The 18668-nt window shown below is 39.2% G+C and overlaps 1 protein-coding gene across 1 annotated transcript in view; it reads left to right on the top strand.

The window, feature by feature from the left end:
* Positions 1-7304: 7304 nt before the first annotated feature.
* Positions 7305-18668, top strand: part of LOC309824578 (FRAS1-related extracellular matrix protein 1-like) — a gene marked incomplete at both ends in the record, with an annotated part of 39391 nt that continues 28027 nt past the window's right edge. Inside the window, 3 exons of the mRNA XM_082657537.1 lie at positions 7305-7769; positions 13383-13584; positions 14302-14446. Coding sequence (XP_082513663.1) covers positions 7305-7769; positions 13383-13584; positions 14302-14446 — 812 coding nt within the window. The remainder of the gene's footprint in view (positions 7770-13382; positions 13585-14301; positions 14447-18668) is intronic.

Here is an 18668-nt window from a genome sequence, read left to right as displayed (position 1 = left end):
GTTCTGGTAACTACATCATAAATCATGTTGCCATAAAATGGATCGTATTTCCCCATAGAAACCGTGTTATAATTGGGGGCTGTGCACCTGTTCAAGGATTCTGTATCAAATAAATCACTGGAAGGAATAACAATCTGTTGAAAAGGCAAAGATACAACATTAATGAAGGTCTACATTCATTTAAAATACTGAAATCTGTTTCCAGTCACAGAAAGCAGGAAAAACTGCAGAGGATCTATCATTTAGCAGTTTTCAAAGCTGGCTGAACTTGAGTTTCCCCAAGGACCTCAGGGTTGGGATGAGAACCCGGAAATCTTAGACTAGCCTTTGGGGGACCATGGTACACATCTAACCCTGAATTTTACCATTAAGAAGGAGGCCATGGGGCTTCCCTGGTGGCGCAGTGGTTGAGAGTCCGCCTGCCGATGCAGGGGACACGGGTTTGTGCCCCGGTCCGGGAAGATCCCACATGCCGCGGAGCGGCTGGGCCCGTGAGCCATGGCCACTGGGCCTGCGCGTCCGGAGCCTGTGCTCCACAGCCGGAGAGGCCCAAGTACCAAAAAAAAAAAAAAAAAGAAGGAGGCCCTGAGAGCATTGATTCATTTTCCATACACATAGGACTTCTGGCCTCCAGTATAATTTTTACCATGTCAGAAAACAGCCTTCAAAAGAATGCTATAAAATAACATAAATGTCGCAGACTCCTGGGTTATTTGAACGGCTCCCATAAACTATCAATTACACTGATATACCCGTGTCCAAATACCACTTTCCTCTATCATATATCTTATCTATCTAAATTCAATATGTCTGCTATGATAAACAGTGTTTAAATGTCAGTAAAGATGATTTTGCTTCCCTTTTTGGCATTTGGAATGATGATTTGAAAAGATGATTTGGATAGTTCAACTGTTAAACAAAAAAATCCAGGGGAGTTTGAACTAATACCTTCTTTTTTCCCTTGACAAGTGTTCTTAACAAGCAGATAATCATTTGGTTGGTCACTCTCTCAATAACGAATTCAGTGCTTGAGTGTTGCTCAGTATTAACTGAAACGTCGGAAGTGGGGAATAGTTTTCCCACTGGTTCTTTGGCTTGGGAAGGCATAGGCCTGGGGTCAGTTCCTGCCTTCATTACATCACATCTCTGGTTTTCGTCAAGTCACACATTCTCCTGTGCTCGCATTAACTCTTCCATGAAAAGGAATGATGCTCATGTTAGCTGCCTCAGAGAGTTGCTGAGGGGTTTAAATGGGCTTGTGTACATAAAGTACTGGAAACAATACATGGCACGTAGGAAGAACAAGATAAATATTGGTTTCTATTTTTACTGTTACTATTGTTGTTGTCATTCTTGTTGTTATCATTGTTTACTATATTCTTTCCTTGGCCCCATTTTTTTCTCTCCAATCTTTACACCACTACGATTAATCTTGGAGGAAAGAAGGTATAAAGAGCAATGATGATTCTGTTTTTCCTGTTTGTTAAATGGAGGGTGGATGCTTCTTGACTTAACCTAGGTCTACCAGATTCAGGGCTTTTCGTTTGATACCCATTTCTGGGACTTCTTGTTCCTGTCCATTCCTGCTTCCCCCCGTCAATGCCTATGGGAGAGTCTGTTGAAGACATTAATGACTGTATTGGAGAAACCAGAGATCCTACTGGTGAAGCCAAAGAATGAACATGTAAAGATGTTGAGAAATAACAATTAGGTCTTAATCAGATGGTAGTGATGAGCTGAAAATGAAAAACAAAATCCCTAATGTGAGGATTGGTGATACAATAACAGTTTCCTAATTCACATGCAGAGAGAGTCCTACTAGATGGTGTTTTAGAAATCATTCATCCCAGGAATGTCTAACTTTCTAGATTCTGAAGAGACTTACCTGAGAGGTTTAAAAAATTCAAATTCTTGGGCCTTACTGCAGAGAGGCGACTTTGGTAAGTCCAGTTTCAGGCCCAGGAATCTGTATTTTTAAAAGCTCTCTAGGTGATTCTGATGCTATTGGGACTAGCCATCTCCAGTCTGGTCCAGTCCATTGTTCCAAGTATGTTCTGAGGAGTTTGAAGATTTACAGGAGGCTTCTGAGGGCCTCCCAGAGACAGAAAATGAAGGGGCTGAATTGGTGGGACTCTGCAGCTCACATCCCAGTTTTCTGAGATAACTTTGTTTGGTTTAGTTTTTTGGTGGTTTGACTTTTAGTTTGTTTTGCACACTGAGCTTCTGGGCAAGGTTTTCTTTTAGCAAAAAATCTGTGGTTCTATTTCCTAAAATGAGTGATTAGTACCATCAATGATACAAAGATGCAGAATGATGTGGGCTGGTACAGGAAGGAGACAATAAATAATAGGGATTCAAGAGTGGGAAACTACTCCCTTTTAATTCTCTCTATCCTTCTGTTTCTAGAAGGAAGTCTTAGGCCTGTGCTCATATGTACTTAGCAGCTCTTCAATATTAACTGTTTTCCCTTTTTAGCAAAGAGTGTACAGGCCTCAGGCTCTAAGCCATTGGCCAACAATATCTAGCTAGAATGAAAACCAGTTTGTTTTCCTGTATTTATTTTTATAGTATTTGTAGTGATTAAGTTTTTATGAGTGAAAACTTTGAGCTTTTAGTATTTAAAAGGTTTCTTTTCAAGTACATTTACTTAAGCAGAAAAGTGAGTTGATATAAAACAAAACAGTAGGTAATAAGAGTACAGGTAATACTAGAAAATGGCAACAATTGTGATGATGGTGTTTGAGTGACTTAAGATTAGGGAACAGGTCCATAGAGAGACAGTAAACAAACAACAAGGGTTGAAAAGCATTGATTTAATCCAATCCCTTCATTTATATGTAGGAAAGCTAGTATTGCTTGAACACCTGTAATGAGTCAGGCAGTGTTCTAGACCCTTTCTTGTGTGTATATCATTCCCCTTAAGGCTTACACCACCACCTTGAGAGAGGTGTCTTGCTCCCATTTTATGGATGAGAAAACTGAGTTTCCAAGAGACAAAGAAAGTCACCTAAATTGACATAAGTAAGTATCAGAGCTGAACTTGGGCTGAGATCTCATTTTGGAGAGGTCTTTCCATTATACCTGGTTGTACCAAAAATTTGTGGACAATTTGTACTTGTGGGAAGGAACCTTCTCAATGTGTCATTCTGACGTTTGGCCAGCAGTTTTACATATTTATAGTGGAAGGGCCTAGCATCTGCTGAAGACCCTCCTTTTAATCTTGTCATTTCACTAACCCAGTCATCGACTGCTGTGTTGTTTGTCAAGTGGCGCTCAACCAAAGCTGAAAGCCTGTTTTAATGAAAGTGTGATTATGGTGCTTTTTAAAAATTAAATATATGCAACCAATCTAATCACCTAAATTTATGTTGCTTGCTGTTAAATCTGGCAAGGAATTTGGCTGGGTAGAAGAGATAAATTCTGCGGCAGAGAATTTTCCCCCTTCTCTTTTTAATGTAAGCTATGGCAGCATTAATTAAACGGGGGAGTTTCATGGTCAGATTTTTACCTTCTGCAAAACTATTTTGTGAATCATAAATTTCTCCTGTATTGTTTGGTGCTGCTGGCCTGGAAGAAAGATTTGGCATCGCATTCTGGGACAGATGACACCAAGTGATTAGCAAGCTGACTTCAGCTGCTAGCAGCCGGGGACTAAAAGAACATGCTAATGTCCTCCATTTTGACATGCCGGCTGGACTTTTTTTTTTTTTTTTTTTTTTCCTGAAGAACTGGCTCTATTTATGATTCCATTTTTATCTTTTAAATGCCATGACAGATGGCAGATTCTTCAGCCAACTCTATTGCCAGGAAATGCAGAAAGCTTGAAAGCACCATGGTGATGGTGAAATCAGACCAGGCAGGCACCCCAGACAAATCTAAGAGTCATTCCCCAAATTTCATGAGACAGTGGTCATCTTGGCTATGTCTCTTCTCAAGGGAGGGGGGTGGTAATAAAGGAAATGGGACCCACAGAAGGAGCTGCTCCCTCGATACCACCAGCTTCTTAAGCTTGGAGTGGATGCCATAACAGCAATGGCACTATTGTTTTAGAACTTGAAAATATGTTTGGAAGGTTTCTTTTGAGGGGGGTGGTAGTGCAGCATTTGTAAGATCATCTGGTCAACCTTTGTAGACACGAAGCACTGACCTTGTCTCACTGGTTCTGCTAGACTTTTTTTTTTTTTAACTGGGAAGCCAACCATGACCATCCTCCCTGTCTCTCTCTCTCTGATAATGTTCTCTGCCTGTGAGTAGTTTGCATTGTTACTGGTGAAGGTGGAATGATGTGTGTGATCCAGTCCTGTTGAGACATTGTGTCCTTTTCACCGCTGGCTTCTTAGCTTTCAGTCAGTGCAGACAGCTGCCTTGGGGTCCCAGCTGGGAACGCTGGCCTCAGTAAACATATTTCTTACTCTTACATGGTCCCTCTCCCGCTCGCCCTCATTCCCATCTGTCTGATGGCAGGCTGCCGATTTCCGACATGGTCAAATGCCCGTCAGAGGCAGGGAGGAGTCTGCGATGGACCACCTGGATCAGGAGAAAACTTCAGTGCCCCCCACATGGGTCACACACACACGGATAAATGCGGCCGCCTCGAGACTGAGCTTGGAGGACCTTGTTGGGCATTTTTGGAATTCAGTCTCCAGGGAAGAAAGTCAGAATCTGATACTCAAAATGACTGCCTCCGATGAGCCCGTGGCAGTCGCTGGGCCTCCCCCTTCACCTCCTTGCCCCTGAGGGCTGCCTCTCCCCTTCCTTCTTCTTCCTTTTCCACCAGTATTTGACCTGCTTTTAACAGGGCACAAAGACTTGAATTCCACAATTAATGCTAATACTAGAAATACATGTCCTCTGGCTTAAATTTTTGCTCAACTCTAAATAGCTAATTTAAAACTCTCCACAAGAGCATGTGTTGATATAGGGATCTGGTAGGGAATAGACAGCCACTTTATTGTGAAAGAGGGCAAAGTTGGAAGCATGAAACGTGTTTCTGGAGGGGTTAAGTGAAAAAAAGGAGAAATTGGAGGCCCTGAGGGAATGCCTAGTCTCCTTATTTTACCTCTGGTCAGATGATAGGCTCCAGGGAGGAAACATGAAAAAGTTAACAGGAAAACAGTGGAATAAAGGCATAATTCCACGAAAAGCTGCCCCTGAGAAACAGACCATGATTTTTGTACCTAAAACATGTATATCGCTTGATCTTTGAAACTGTCAAGGTGACTAGTAAGTAAAAAGTTGAAGTACACACACAAATATTTTTCTAGGTGTGCTTTTTTTGCCTTTTTTAAAAAATAATGAATTTTGCAAACACTTCATGATCCAGCAATGAAATTGCCCTCTTTGCTTAGAATATATTTATCCAAATGTATTGTTTTGTTTTAAGGAAGCTATGTGATTTTGCTCAATCTACAATTCTAAAGTTAATTCAGTATTCTTTTCCAAACTGTAAAAATAATGCTGTGGACAAAACCAGGTTATATCCTTTACAAGACAAGGTGTGTGAAATGTCAAAAATGTGCTTTATCTGTAGTACTTCACTTAGCAGTTTTAACTTTTTAGACAAGAATTTCTATGCATCACATCCTGTTTTCCTTGTAGGCAGTCTTATCAACTAGATAATTTGAAAGCTCAAAATTTTTAGCCTAGCCTTCAAAGCAAAATCTGTATCAGCCAAACTCATCTTTTACGTTTTGTTCAGCTGCTTTTTTTCCCTGAGTCCTTCGCCTCAGGCAGGCTGGTTGCTACATGACGCCCACACAACCTGGTTTCAGGTTCCCTCATGTTCAAAAGCAAAGCATCAACCCTCCAACCCTGGAGGATAAGACACATTTTGTAAAGAATGAAAAACTTGGTAGTCACATTTGTCAGATTAGTAAAGATAAACCCCATATCTTCTCTAGTTTTGAAAAAGAACCTCCTAAGTAAATTATATAATTTAATGTTATATGCCACTGCAACAGTTTTAGACATGTTTACATCCATGGAATATAAGAGTATCTCTCTCCCCCATGAATATTTCAAGCACCTGGTACATGGAGAAAAACGAATAGACACAACTCTGTGATTATTTCAAAGTACATTTCTTTGGCCTACGGTGAATGTGTCAGTTCCATTTGAGTAGTGATTTCCTAACTTGTTGGAGTTTTAATAGTGCATTCTGTGGGCTTAATTCCATGATGGTCTCAGTTGTCCTTCAAATAGAAATTACATGTTGAAATGTTCTAAAGATCATTTCAATTAGTTTAATTTTGAGATTGGCAGTGCTGGGTGGAATGTGATTTAGTGATCAGTATAATCAGAAGCACATTATGGTATCACAGAACCCGCGATTGTAAGAAAGATTTTGCTCACCTTGGATTTGTATCATTTCAGTTTTCTCTTTGTAGGTCTGCAGTGGTACTCAGGCACCACAACTCTTTCTTAGTGGACTGCTAAACCAGCATTTATTAAAAACTCTGTAAGAGCAAAAGGTGTGAGGTCAGAAAACCTGGGTTCTGGTCCCAGCTCTGTCTCCTACCTGCCTTATGATCTCCTGCCACGTTTCTGAACCCTTGTGCTCTAATTTTCTTTTCTTTAAAGCAGGGGAATAATCGTTATCTAATGGCTCTCCCCCATATCTTGTCAGGGGCAAATGTGGAAGCTCAAAGAAAAGTATATGAATTGAGTGAATTAGCCAAATTTAGCCCACTCAGCATTTTATTGGATGAGCTTCCAATGATCAGTCTTAAGAGTTTAGCTTATTATAGCACAGGGAGATCAGCTTGGTGCTTTGTGACCACCTAGAGGGGTGGGATAGGGAGGGTGGGAGGGAGACGCAAGAGGGAGGAGATATGGAGTATATGTATATGTATAACTGATTCACTTTGTTATAAAGCAGAAACTAATATACTATTGTAAAGCAATTATACTCTAATAAAGATGTTTAAAAAAAAAGTTTAGCTTATTAAATTCTCACCAAAAAATACAGTTGCAAAAGTCTATATATATAAAATGAGTGTACTCTTCAAACTAGTGCAGTGGATCTGAAAGGATGTGAAATTCCTATTTGGGGCAAGGAATTACATTAAGTACTGACAAGCCTGAGAAATATCATTGGCACACTCTGCCCCATCATGTGAGTTACCATCAATGTTGATGAAAAAATACTTTGGGAGTTAGAATGGTCCATTTGTGCATTACCTAGTGATTGGTTTAATGGATAGAATAGTGTCCTCCTGAAAGAGCCACCCTTGAGTTTTCATTTTCGTCCCAACACGACATATCCTTTAGTAAAGGTGTGTATTGTTATCATTTCATTCCAGTAGATGGTGACACAAGAATCCATGTTGAAGGCTACCTTGCCTCTCTTTGCCAGATTCATCGTGAGCAATGGACTGCAGACCAAGCCTGGGGTGTTTGAGATCACACTGGAGACTGTGGACACAGCCTTACCCGTGGTGACCAGGAACAAGGGGCTGAGACTGGCTGAAGGGGCCACGGGTCTCCTCTCCCCTGACCTCCTTCAGCTGACCGACCCTGACACTCCAGCGGAGAACCTCACCTTCCTTTTGGCCCAGCTTCCACGACACGGCCAGCTCTACCTGCGGGGGACAATGCAGCTTCCACACAGTTTCACTCAGCTGGACGTGGACAGCGGGCATGTGACCTACAGGCACTCGGGAGGGCACTCTCGCACCGACCGCTTTACTTTTGTGGCCACGGATGGGACAAACCAAGGCTTTCTTGTGGATGGGACAAGGTGGCAAGAACCTGTTTCATTCACCATCCAGGCAAGTATGACAAATACATGGTCCTTGGCCAGAGATGTGGAGAGAACGACTTCCAGGAGAACTGTTGCCTTATTTCCTTCCTTCTTTCATTCAAATGTGTAATGTGTGTCTACAGTGTGCCAGGCACTAAGGAAGGCACCAGGCATGTTAATATGAACAAAACAGTTGTGCTCCCTGTGTACGGGCTAATGACTGGCCTTTGGAGTCAGTGGTGGTACAGAAAGGACCACAGAACATGGGCTTTGGAGTCAGACACACCTAGGTTGGAATTTCTGTTTTAAACATTTTAATAGCTGTGTGACCTTAAAAGAGTTCTTTGACTCTTCTGATTCTACTTTGCCTTCTTTGAGAAACAATCCTTACACATTATGGTGAGAATTAAATAAGATTAGGTGTCTAAGGTACTAGCATATTGCCTGAAATATATCAGATATTCTATCTCTTGTGATTACTGTAACAACATCTAGCTACACTATTATGTTGATGCCTTTTGGTCTGTGTTATCTACTGGCATTTTAATGGTTTTCAAGTAAACACATGGAAACTTACGAAGCAGCATCAATATTACACATGTATTAATGGTGGGGATAATAACGGTAGCAGCTACAATTTTTGGAGTGTTAACTGTAGGTCGGACCCGCTTTCCATAAATCTCATTTAATTTTTATAAAAATCCAATGAACTAAGTTTTATTACCTCCATTTTATAGATGATCAGGAGTTCAAAAGTTTGGTCAAACACACATAAAGATCTCAAGTCTTTTTGATCCCCAATACTGTGTCCTTTCTGTGGTACTACGCTGCCACAGTTGTGTTGACTGTTACGATGGTTCTTGGAGGGCATAATGTGTGTTTCTTTTTTAGTCAAAACACATCAAGTATGTTCTGGCTCTCAAAGCCTTGAATCCAGTCTCCTTGGATATAGTTCACCCTGTTCTACACACTTCCACCAACAGCAAAAAAAGATGTAAATCTGTCTCTTAATTCAGGATACATTCCGATTATGTAAAATAATAATAATTTTCCCTTGCTCTTTCATCTCTGTCTTAGAGTTCTCCAGAGAAACAGAACCAAGAGGATGTATATAATTTATATACATATAGATTATGAGAGAGAGAGGGGGAGAAAAAGAGAAAGGGAAAGATTGATTCAATTGATTTATGTTCAGGAATTGGCTCACGCAATTGTGGGGTCTGACACATCCAAAATCTGCAGCGCAGGCCAGCAGCCTGAAAATTCCAGCAGGAGTTGATGTTACAGTCTTGAGTCCAAAGGCAGTTTGGAGGCAGAATTCCTTCCTCTTCAAGAGACTTCAGTCTTCTCTTAAGGCCTTTAAGTGATTGCGTGAGGCCCACCCACATTATAGAGGGTAATCTGCTTGACTCAAAGGCAATTGATTGAAATACTAGTCCCATCTAAAAAACAAAAAAATGCCTTCACAGGAGCATCTAGCTGGTGTTTGACCAAACAACTGGACATCAGACCCGGCTGAGGTGACATATCAAATTAACCATCACAGTCTTTATCTAAGGTGGGATCTGAGGAGGAAAGTGGGGAGTTATGATCACATGGAGTGGATACAAGATGAATCTTTGGCATGAGGGAGGTCCAGAAAGTGGAGTGAAATTATGATGTACTAGGAGAAAAGAGAAGGTGTTGGTAATATTGGTACAGTATGTAAGAAGTACTTTGTACATAGTAAAATTACTGTTTCTTTTTAAATTATGTTTTACTTGTTGTTAGTTTCATCCCACTCTTCAGTCTGTTAATATCTTTTTCTTGACCCCTGACCCCCCACACAATGTAGAGAAATGTCACTGTACTGCCCAACCTGGAATAATGTTCTGGTCTATTTGGTTGCAGATTTATAGGAGTTACTAATTCTGAGTGAAGGCATAAGAGTTCCGCACTACACTCCAGAACAGAGAGGGAAAAGGGGGTATAGTTTGAAGAGAGTACCAGAACTTAAATCAGGTTTCTCCCAACACCAATAATATCTTAAAGAACATGGTTATCATAGGAGAGTTATCTCTTGGAAGTTGTAGAATTTACTGATAGGGAAATATTCAATACATGTTGTAAAGGTTTTTCATTAAAAGTACAAGGGTTTCCTTGCCTTGTGTGTTAAAAAGCAAGCAAGCAAACGAACAAAAAACCTCACAAGGAAGGCCTCTTTCTCCCACAATTCCCCTGAACTTCCTGGTGTCTCTGAGCCAAGAAGTCAAACAATTTAGGAAATGACTCACCCCTCCAGCAGTGCAGGAGAGTGACCTCCTCAGTCTCTTGCTTTTAAGAGCTTTTTCTGGCAAGACAATAAGACGTCAACCACCACTGAGGGATGAATTGGTCCAAATAGGTCTACTAAGCATGGGTACACTACTGTTAGGGTCCCAACCTGGCTAACTGAGGGCAAAGCTACTGGATTTAGACACAAAACTGATACCAGCAGGCACTAATCTGACATTCATTTTGTAGGAAATCATGTCTATCCGACCAAGATTCTGCAGTCTTTTTTTTAACTGAAGTATAGTTGATTTACAGTGTTGTATTAATTACTGCTGTACAGCAAAGTGATTCAGTTATGTGTATATTTACATTCCTTCTTTTTTAAAATATTCTTTTCCATTACAGTTTATCATGGAATATTGAATATAGTTCTCTGTGCTATACAGTAGAACCTTGTTGTTTATCCATTCTGTATATAATAGCTTACATCTGCTAATCCCAACCTCCCACTCCATCCTTCCCCCAGCCCCTCTCCCTTAGGGAACCACCAGTCTGTTCTCTATGTCCGTGAGTCTCATTCTGTTTCGTAGATAGGTTCATTTGTGTCGTATTTTAGATTCCACATATAAGTGATGTCATATGGTATTTGTCTTTCTCTTTCGGACTTACTTCACTTAGTATGATAATCTCTAGTTGCATCCATGTTGCTGCAAATGGCATTATTTCGTTCTTCTTTGTGACTGAGTAGTATTCCATTGTGTGTGTGTGTACACACCACATCTTCTTTATCCATTCATCTGTCAATGGACATTTAGGTTGTTTCCATGTCTTGGCTATTGTGAATAGTGCTGCTATGAACGTAGTGATGCGTGTTTCTTTTTGAATATAGTTTTGTCCAGATATCTGACTAAGATTCTGCAGTCTTGGTGTAATGATTCCTGTAATCTTTCTTAAAAGGAGACAATGGGAGTGGGGGTGAGGGAGAAAGGACCAGCATCACTGCTTTCTAAGGTTTAGGCAAGTGTGAGATGATTTTTAGTAAATCCAACACAAGTGATCATAAGGATGTAGCCTTTTTTAAAAAATGTCTTATACTCCAATATTTTAAAATGCTTCTGTTATACTGATCCAAAAGACCTGCTTTTGAAGAAACTAGAAATTTAATAAGACTAGAATAGATTTTAACACAAAGTAGGACTGAAGACACAACAGGGGACCATGTAACCGGCGTGTAGATATTAACAATTTTTTAAAAACAAATGAACACAACAGGCGTTTATTCATTTTGTAATACTTTTATTTTTAAGGAAAATATAACATTAAAAAAAATCCCTATACTCAAGTATTTACCAACTTTGAGTATTACTTACATGGCTTGAAGTATTTGTATTTTTCCTCTCTTGACATTGACCATCCTTCCTACTAGTCACCTTGGAGCTTCTCCCCCAGTGGCCATGATAAATGTTTGACCCTCCACCTCCCACCCAACCTCACAGCTCTGAGGGTGCTATCCACACTTTTTTAGGAGAGGAGAATGACTAACTTTTGAAAGTGTTTGTTGCTATTTCAGCTTATAAAATAATTGTTGTAAAGAGTTCATAAACTACAGAAAAGGACAAAAAAATAACCCTTCGTCATCCTACTGCTGTCAGTGGCTTCCTTGCATTCTTTTATTGCAATAAAAAAAGGATGATATTATATGTACTTTTATGCATATTGCCTGTTTCCACTCATAAAAATTTCCTCATGTCATTAAATCTTCCTTGAAAACACAATTTTTAAAGGCTGCATGGCACTCAATCTCAGGCAGAGGTGTTTTATAAATCCCCTGTTGGACTTTTATGTTTTATGGAATTTTTTGTTAATTGCTATTACAAATTATATTTTAGTCAACATCCATATATATATATATTTGCGTACATATGTATTTCTGTAGGATGCATTCAAAAACTGAAAATTTTGGATCACAGTATGTGCACATTTTTAATATACATATACGTCTAATTTATCTCCAGAAAATGTTCACTAATTTGCATTTGTACCAGCAAAATATAAAAATGTCTGTTTTTCCAAACATTTACCAACATGAGGTATGATTATGTTCTTTAATCAAAAAGCAACTTGCCGAATTAAAAGGAAAAAAAATTTTGGTTGTTACAAAATTCCATACAGAAATACTCAAAGGAGAAGCGGTAATTTTTCCTCATCCCAAGACAAATGAACAGGTTTGTGCAAATGCTCCCAGAATTTTGTCTCTGTCTGTATGAACATATATATGTATTTGTTTTGATCAAAAATGGTAGTGTAGTTGTCTCCTATTCGGCAACTCGCTGGGTTTTGTTTTTTGGTTTTTACCAGTTAACGTTGAATTGTGGGAATTTTTCGTTACTAGTTTGTCCTGCCTCCTTTTCTTATTAATAGCTGAATAGCAGTTTATCACGTGATCATACACAAAAATATATATAGTCTTATCATTGACACTCTTTGGTAGAATTACAAGAGGATCATTTGAGGTAAATAAAGTTAAAATTTGAATGATTAGGAGTGAAGGGAAGTACCAGTGTCCTTGTACCTCTTTTGTGGTATCAGTGATGAATTGTGCTAATTCATCCTAAAATGTTCCCTCTGTAACCTATAAGAGTCATTTTGAAGAGGGACTGAGCTCCATAGGATACCTGAATGAGGCCCTTTGTAGTGTTTGAAACTATATATCTCTTTCACTCAGGAGTAGTTGCCCATCACAGTCTTCACAGATTGAGTCTACCTGTTTACCCGGTTCTCACTGTCAATAAAACAAATATGCAAGTGCCTATAGATAAGCACCTTTCACTTTTTTTTACTGAGGTATTTTTATTTCTACTCAACGTTTTTGCTATCTTAACAAAGACACGACAAAAAAAAATGTTCAATGCATTTGTAAAACCTTACATGTTTTCTTCTGTAAGTCACCAAACACTGGGAAAAAGGGGAAATCCTTCTGTAGAACTAATATTAAGTTTGCAATACAATTCTTGGGTCAGTTTTAATGTATTCATTCAACAAGTATTTCTTGAGCTTCTGTTATAGCTGGGCATTGTGCCAGGTGCAGGGAATAGTTGGGGAGAAAAAGACATGTATCTGCCCTCAGGGAGTTTAGGTCCTAATGGGGTAGTAAAACGGTGGACAAATAAATAAAGCTGGGTCAAAGTTTACAGTAGAAAGTTGGCCTCTCTTCCAGGCACTATGATATTTGCTGAGAATATTGTGAATGAGATAGTTTTCAGCAGAAATTAACCAATAAGGAATCTGAAATTCAGGAGCGTTTGTCATCGTTGAACCATTAAAGCCCTGTGTTGCTTAGGGATGAGAAGCCTTTGTATAACACTGTGTGTAATTATTGATCATGCAGGTGGACCAGGTGGACAAAGCAGCCCCCCACATCACACATTTGCATTCCCCTTCTCAAGTGGGGCTCCTGAAAAATGGTTGTTATGGGATTTACATCACTTCCCACGTGTTGAAGGCATCGGACCCCGACACTGATGGCAATCAGATTATCTTTAAGATTTTACGAGGCCCCCAACATGGACATCTGGAGAATACAACAACAGGTACTGCCTTCCTTACTCCTTGTAATTGCTCATTTTAAAATACCCAGTGGCTGGCAATGCTAGACAGTTATTTAATTAAGTGCAGGCCCATTTGGTAAACACTCCCCAGGGCTTCCTGATAGATGCAGTTTATAAATCAATATAGGTGCTAAAGAGGGTTTGAAGCTGAGTTTTCCTAAATTCATCTTGAGTGGGAGAACTAAATACTGATACACAGTTGTTTATTGTTTACAACTTTTTTTTCAATAACCAGATCGTAATATATTGACAAAAACACACATTGTCAGGACCAAATTCATATTTGTGACTCATTTTTTTCTGTCATGAATTCCAAGGTGATGTAAGTTCATTAAAAACAATTTTTTTGGTGTAAGTTTTCTCTGGATTGTATCTTATTTCTGCTTTATGAAGACAATGATCACAATATGTCACTAAACAGGATGGCACAGAATTTTAGATTTTATTACTATATCTTCCTACTCCCTCTCTATTTTCATATTTAAGGTACAATATTTCTGAGACAAAGTAATTTGGAAGCCTAATTTAAGTTCATTGGATTTGAATTTTAAGATAGTTACATTTTATTAATTTCTTTAAAAAATATACTTTGGCTGTTTTTAAAGAGGAGTTTGAAATAAAATAGCCATAAAATTGTATCAGCTCTTACCTAATATTTTGTTTGATTACCAGTGAAACTCATTTACTTCTTTTTTGTAGGTGAATTTATCCATGAGAAATTTAGCCAAAAGGACTTAAACAGTAAGACCGTTCTTTACATCATAAACCCATCTTTGGAAGTAAATTCAGATACCATAGAATTTCAAGTCATGGACCCCACGGGGAACTCTGCCACTCCTCAAATGTAAATTCTTTTGCTTATTCAATAGTCCTGCATATAATGTCCAGAATGTATCTTATTAGGAAAGCGAAATGTTATTTTTTAATCAGAATCTAAGAGGACAAATTGATAGATTATTTCACAAGCTCATAGAATTGATTTTGGAGAGGGAAACTTCTATTACTGCTTGATAATGGGAAAGCCAGTAGCTTCACAGAATATGGAAACGTTAAAAAGTTAAGTTCATTAACTTAACTGGGTCATTCATTTTATGCATGCATTTACAAATGCATATCCTTTCACACCCACAGAGGTTTCTGTCTTGACGATTCACTGGCATCCAGGACTGAGCTTGTAGGCTCATGTACAAACCATGCAGCAAGAGGTCACTCTAGGACTGTGTTAGTAACCACAGTTTCCTAAATCTAAATCTCTAAAATATCTAGAACTGGGAAGAATGAGGAAGTCAGGAAATGCTAGCAAAACATCTTCTCTTCCCAAAAACCCAAGCAATAACTAGTGACTGCTTTTGTGAGTCAGTAAACCTACCATAGGTAAGGTGAAGACAGTACAAAGAGGAAAACAGACTTGGGGAGATATTAAGTGATACTTAGAATTTGTATAAAGTGTATGTCTTTCAGCATAACCAGAGTAACAAACCCTCAAAATTAACAATATTCACAGACCATAGTAGTTTCACTCACCAGGTCCCTATTCTAAACTTTTTTGGAAGGTGTACCTTGAGTAACTTGCCAGCTGTCAGAAGATCACAGAAAGGTTAATCATAGCCCAGTTCTCCACCTGCAGTGTTTTTCTTTCAAGTTTGATACCCTTCCCAGTCACCTCGAAGGAAAGTTGTTCATTTATCCTAGTTTTAGTATTTACCTTATCCTAGTCGAACTACGTCCCATAAGTGAGGACAGCTCCTTTACGGGGCTTTTATGACAGAATATGGACAAAGGAAGAAAAGAAAAATTGAGAAATTCACCTCTGCTCCCTTCCTTCTTGCTTTTTCTTTCTAATCCTGAATTGTAGTCCCAATATCTGCCAGCAGAGGTCTCTGTAGTCATTGTTAGAAAAACACGTCTTTAACAAAACATGTTCCCAGGGTCCCACCTCTATTGCCTGCAGTACCTGGTCCAGATTTTTACCCAGCGGCTACTATAGGCTAGGTGTGCAGTACAAGAAGCTCGGAAATAGGTATGAGCAAGGAAGTCCTGTCCCCTGACATTAAAATACAATCATGGCCCTATAAAAGTAAAACAGCTGCCCACCTACTTGCAATTCAGACAAATGTCTTCCAATTTTCAAGGAAATTTTTTTTTTAAATCCTGCTCCAAAAATATTAATAAATTGATTTCACTTGCTTTTTAATAGTTCAACTAAAAAACCTAAGAATATTGATCAGACTTGCTACTCATCAAATGCTGACTGCTGGTCTTCCACATGAGAACACAGCATAGGTGCCAGAGAATTTTTTTCCCAAAATAGAGCTAGATTGATACTGCTTCACCTACATACCCTTTTCAGTCCTCATTGTTACCAAGGGCATTGTTTTGAAGATGATTTATGATTTTAAATAATCCTCAAACTTATTGCAGAATCACAGAATTTATAACCTTACTTGAGGCTTTTAAAATAGGCTCCTACTTGTACTGGATACCTTTTTTCAGGTACTTACGCTGAAGTTGTTTCTAATTCAGCTTGTAATGATTGGAACCAGTGGAATATAATGTAAAATATGCCTACTGATGGTTAATCCCAAATAACTTTGATTTGATCTGACATATATTAAGTTGTCTCCTCTAGAGTGGGTGGGGGGAGGTGGAAACTGCTCAGTGCTTATCTGTATAAATTTTGAAGGATATAGTTGGCCCTAACCTCATTTGTAAGTAGATGTTTTTTGGAACAAGAAGAACTTTTTTTCCCCAGCAGGAAACAAATGTTATGAATAGTGGTCTGTCTTCCCATGACAACCAGCAGGAAGCTACTTACACATACATTATAAATCACAGGCATTTACAATGTAGGTTTCTGCTCTAGTTCATTGCTCTTCGTTTAATCGTCAAAACCATCTTTAAGTTAGGTACTATCATAATCCAGAATTTACAGGTGAAGAGTCTGAGGCAAAAGGAGATAGGAAGTGACTTTTCCAAGCTCATACACCTAGCTAGTGAAGGAGCTAAGATTTAGGTCCAGAAAGTATGGTTCTTGAGTCCATGGTTTTCCTCACTGCGCTAAAGGACTTTTTGCCCACTTTTAATGAGTGTGCGGAAACGGCCTATAGGAAAAGAAGCAACAGACTCAGCTCACTTCTTTCTCTCCAGTCTTTGGCCACCAAAGCAACAAGAAAGGGGGAATACTTACTCCTCAAGACCTTAAATGTAAATTACATTTACATTTCAATATGAGTGTGTACTCCATGGCTAAGGCACTGGGGGTTATGGGACAGATAATACACAATAAACCACTGGACTGAGAGCCAAAGAACAGGGTTTGAGCCTTGGCTCTCCCACTGACCCGGGTCAAGGCTTACTTACCTTAGTTATCTTATCTGTAAAGTGGGGGCAGTACTACAATTTCTTCACTGGAACGAATGAGGTAAAACATATGTAAGCATCTTCTATATTTAAAGTCATTAACAAATGTGACCTGTGGTGGTGATTACTATTGTTGTTCATTCACAAGGGGGCAACAATTGACTGAAGAAGGATCCCAGAGACATTTGGTGGCCAGCTCAAGCCCATCTCTAGTTAGAAATTGACTCTGCGTTGATCCACAAAGTGAATAATCCATATGCTTGTTAATCAATCAGCTAAATGCTGTGGAACTTTGTGTTCTTTTCTGGCTTAGACGGTATTAACAGATTAATATTCTGTATGTTTAAAGGGGTGGGACCTTCTATAACACAGCTGAAGAGACAGGTGGGTGCAATCTGGAGCAAAATGGAGGCTCTTTAAAGAACAAGAAGGACACATGTTCAGGGGGAATTGTCCCAGAATCTTGATTGCTAGTAAGTTTTTGCCATGGCAGCATTTCTATAGAATATCATTCCTGAAGGGTCAGTAGATATTCCGTTAGAAATAGTGTTTGCAAATCTTAATGTAATCAAGTTATTGCTAGCTAGCTTGCGGGCTGCTTAATGCATCAAATGCTAGAGTCACGAAGATGCTTGTATGCACTGGGAATCTTCGAGAGAGGGGTATAGTATACAAGATATCTCAACCTGATTTGACTATAGAACCAAGACCACCCTACCCCAGAATAGCTCATGAAACAAGTTTTTCAAGGGATACATTTGGGAGACATTTTATTGTAAATAGAAGTTATTTTAGAACACTGAAATCCATGGAAATTTGCATCAAGATTTAGATTTGGTTAAGTGCCAAAATTTCAGGCACTGTGCTAGGCGCTTTTACATATGTTGTCCAATTTAATCTACAAAACACAATCCTCTGAGGGTGATAAGAAAATCAGGCTCAAAGCATTTAAGTAATTGGCCAGAAGTCACTGAGTGAATGAGTGGCAGAGGCCACAGTGCACCCTGACCTCAACGTGAGTGCTCATCTTATCGGCTCACGCCTTGGCGTGATTCGCTCATATGCCCACGACAGTTCTCTAGTCTGATGTGAATCTCAAGGTGGTCTGCATACCACCCAAACTCAGTTACACAGGACCACGTAAAACACCTCTGCAGACCACAGAATATAGCTGACTTCTGACCAAGCCAGTTTCTTAACATGCATTCAGGGTTGACCTCTTTCTTGTGCCCACTGCAAAAAGGTGAACTTCAAAAGAAAAGTTGACCCTTGCTGAAGTTCTGCATAACTCAGTAGCTGCTTCATGATTCTAAGCACTTTGATTCTTCTCCTGCCTTTGGCTACCCTCATTCTAGCTGTTCTGTTACTCATCCTTGGCCTTAAAAGAGAAGAGCCAAAGAAATCAAAAAAGAAAAGGAATTTCTAGCAGGCGAACCTGGCAATGCTTTAGCAGCTTTTATGAAACACATTGTAGGGGAAGAGTTTGAAACTCTTAGTTAGGTTCGGCTTTCATGTTACCTGCAAGCCAGAAGTTAAAGTATTTATCTCCAGACGAGATCTAAGAAACCACAGAGGAAGGGAAAGGAAATAGCCCTTATTAAACACCCACTGTGTACAGGTGCTTTATACATATTAACAAATTTTAATTTGCATCATTTGACGTGAATATGATTCCCCTCATTTTAAAGATAATGAAAACTGAGGTC

The sequence above is a fragment of the Grampus griseus genome, assembly GCF_964374135.1.
Source record: "Grampus griseus genome assembly, chromosome: 6".
NCBI lineage: Eukaryota > Metazoa > Chordata > Mammalia > Artiodactyla > Delphinidae > Grampus > Grampus griseus.
This window is presented reverse-complemented; position numbering and strand designations above follow the sequence as displayed.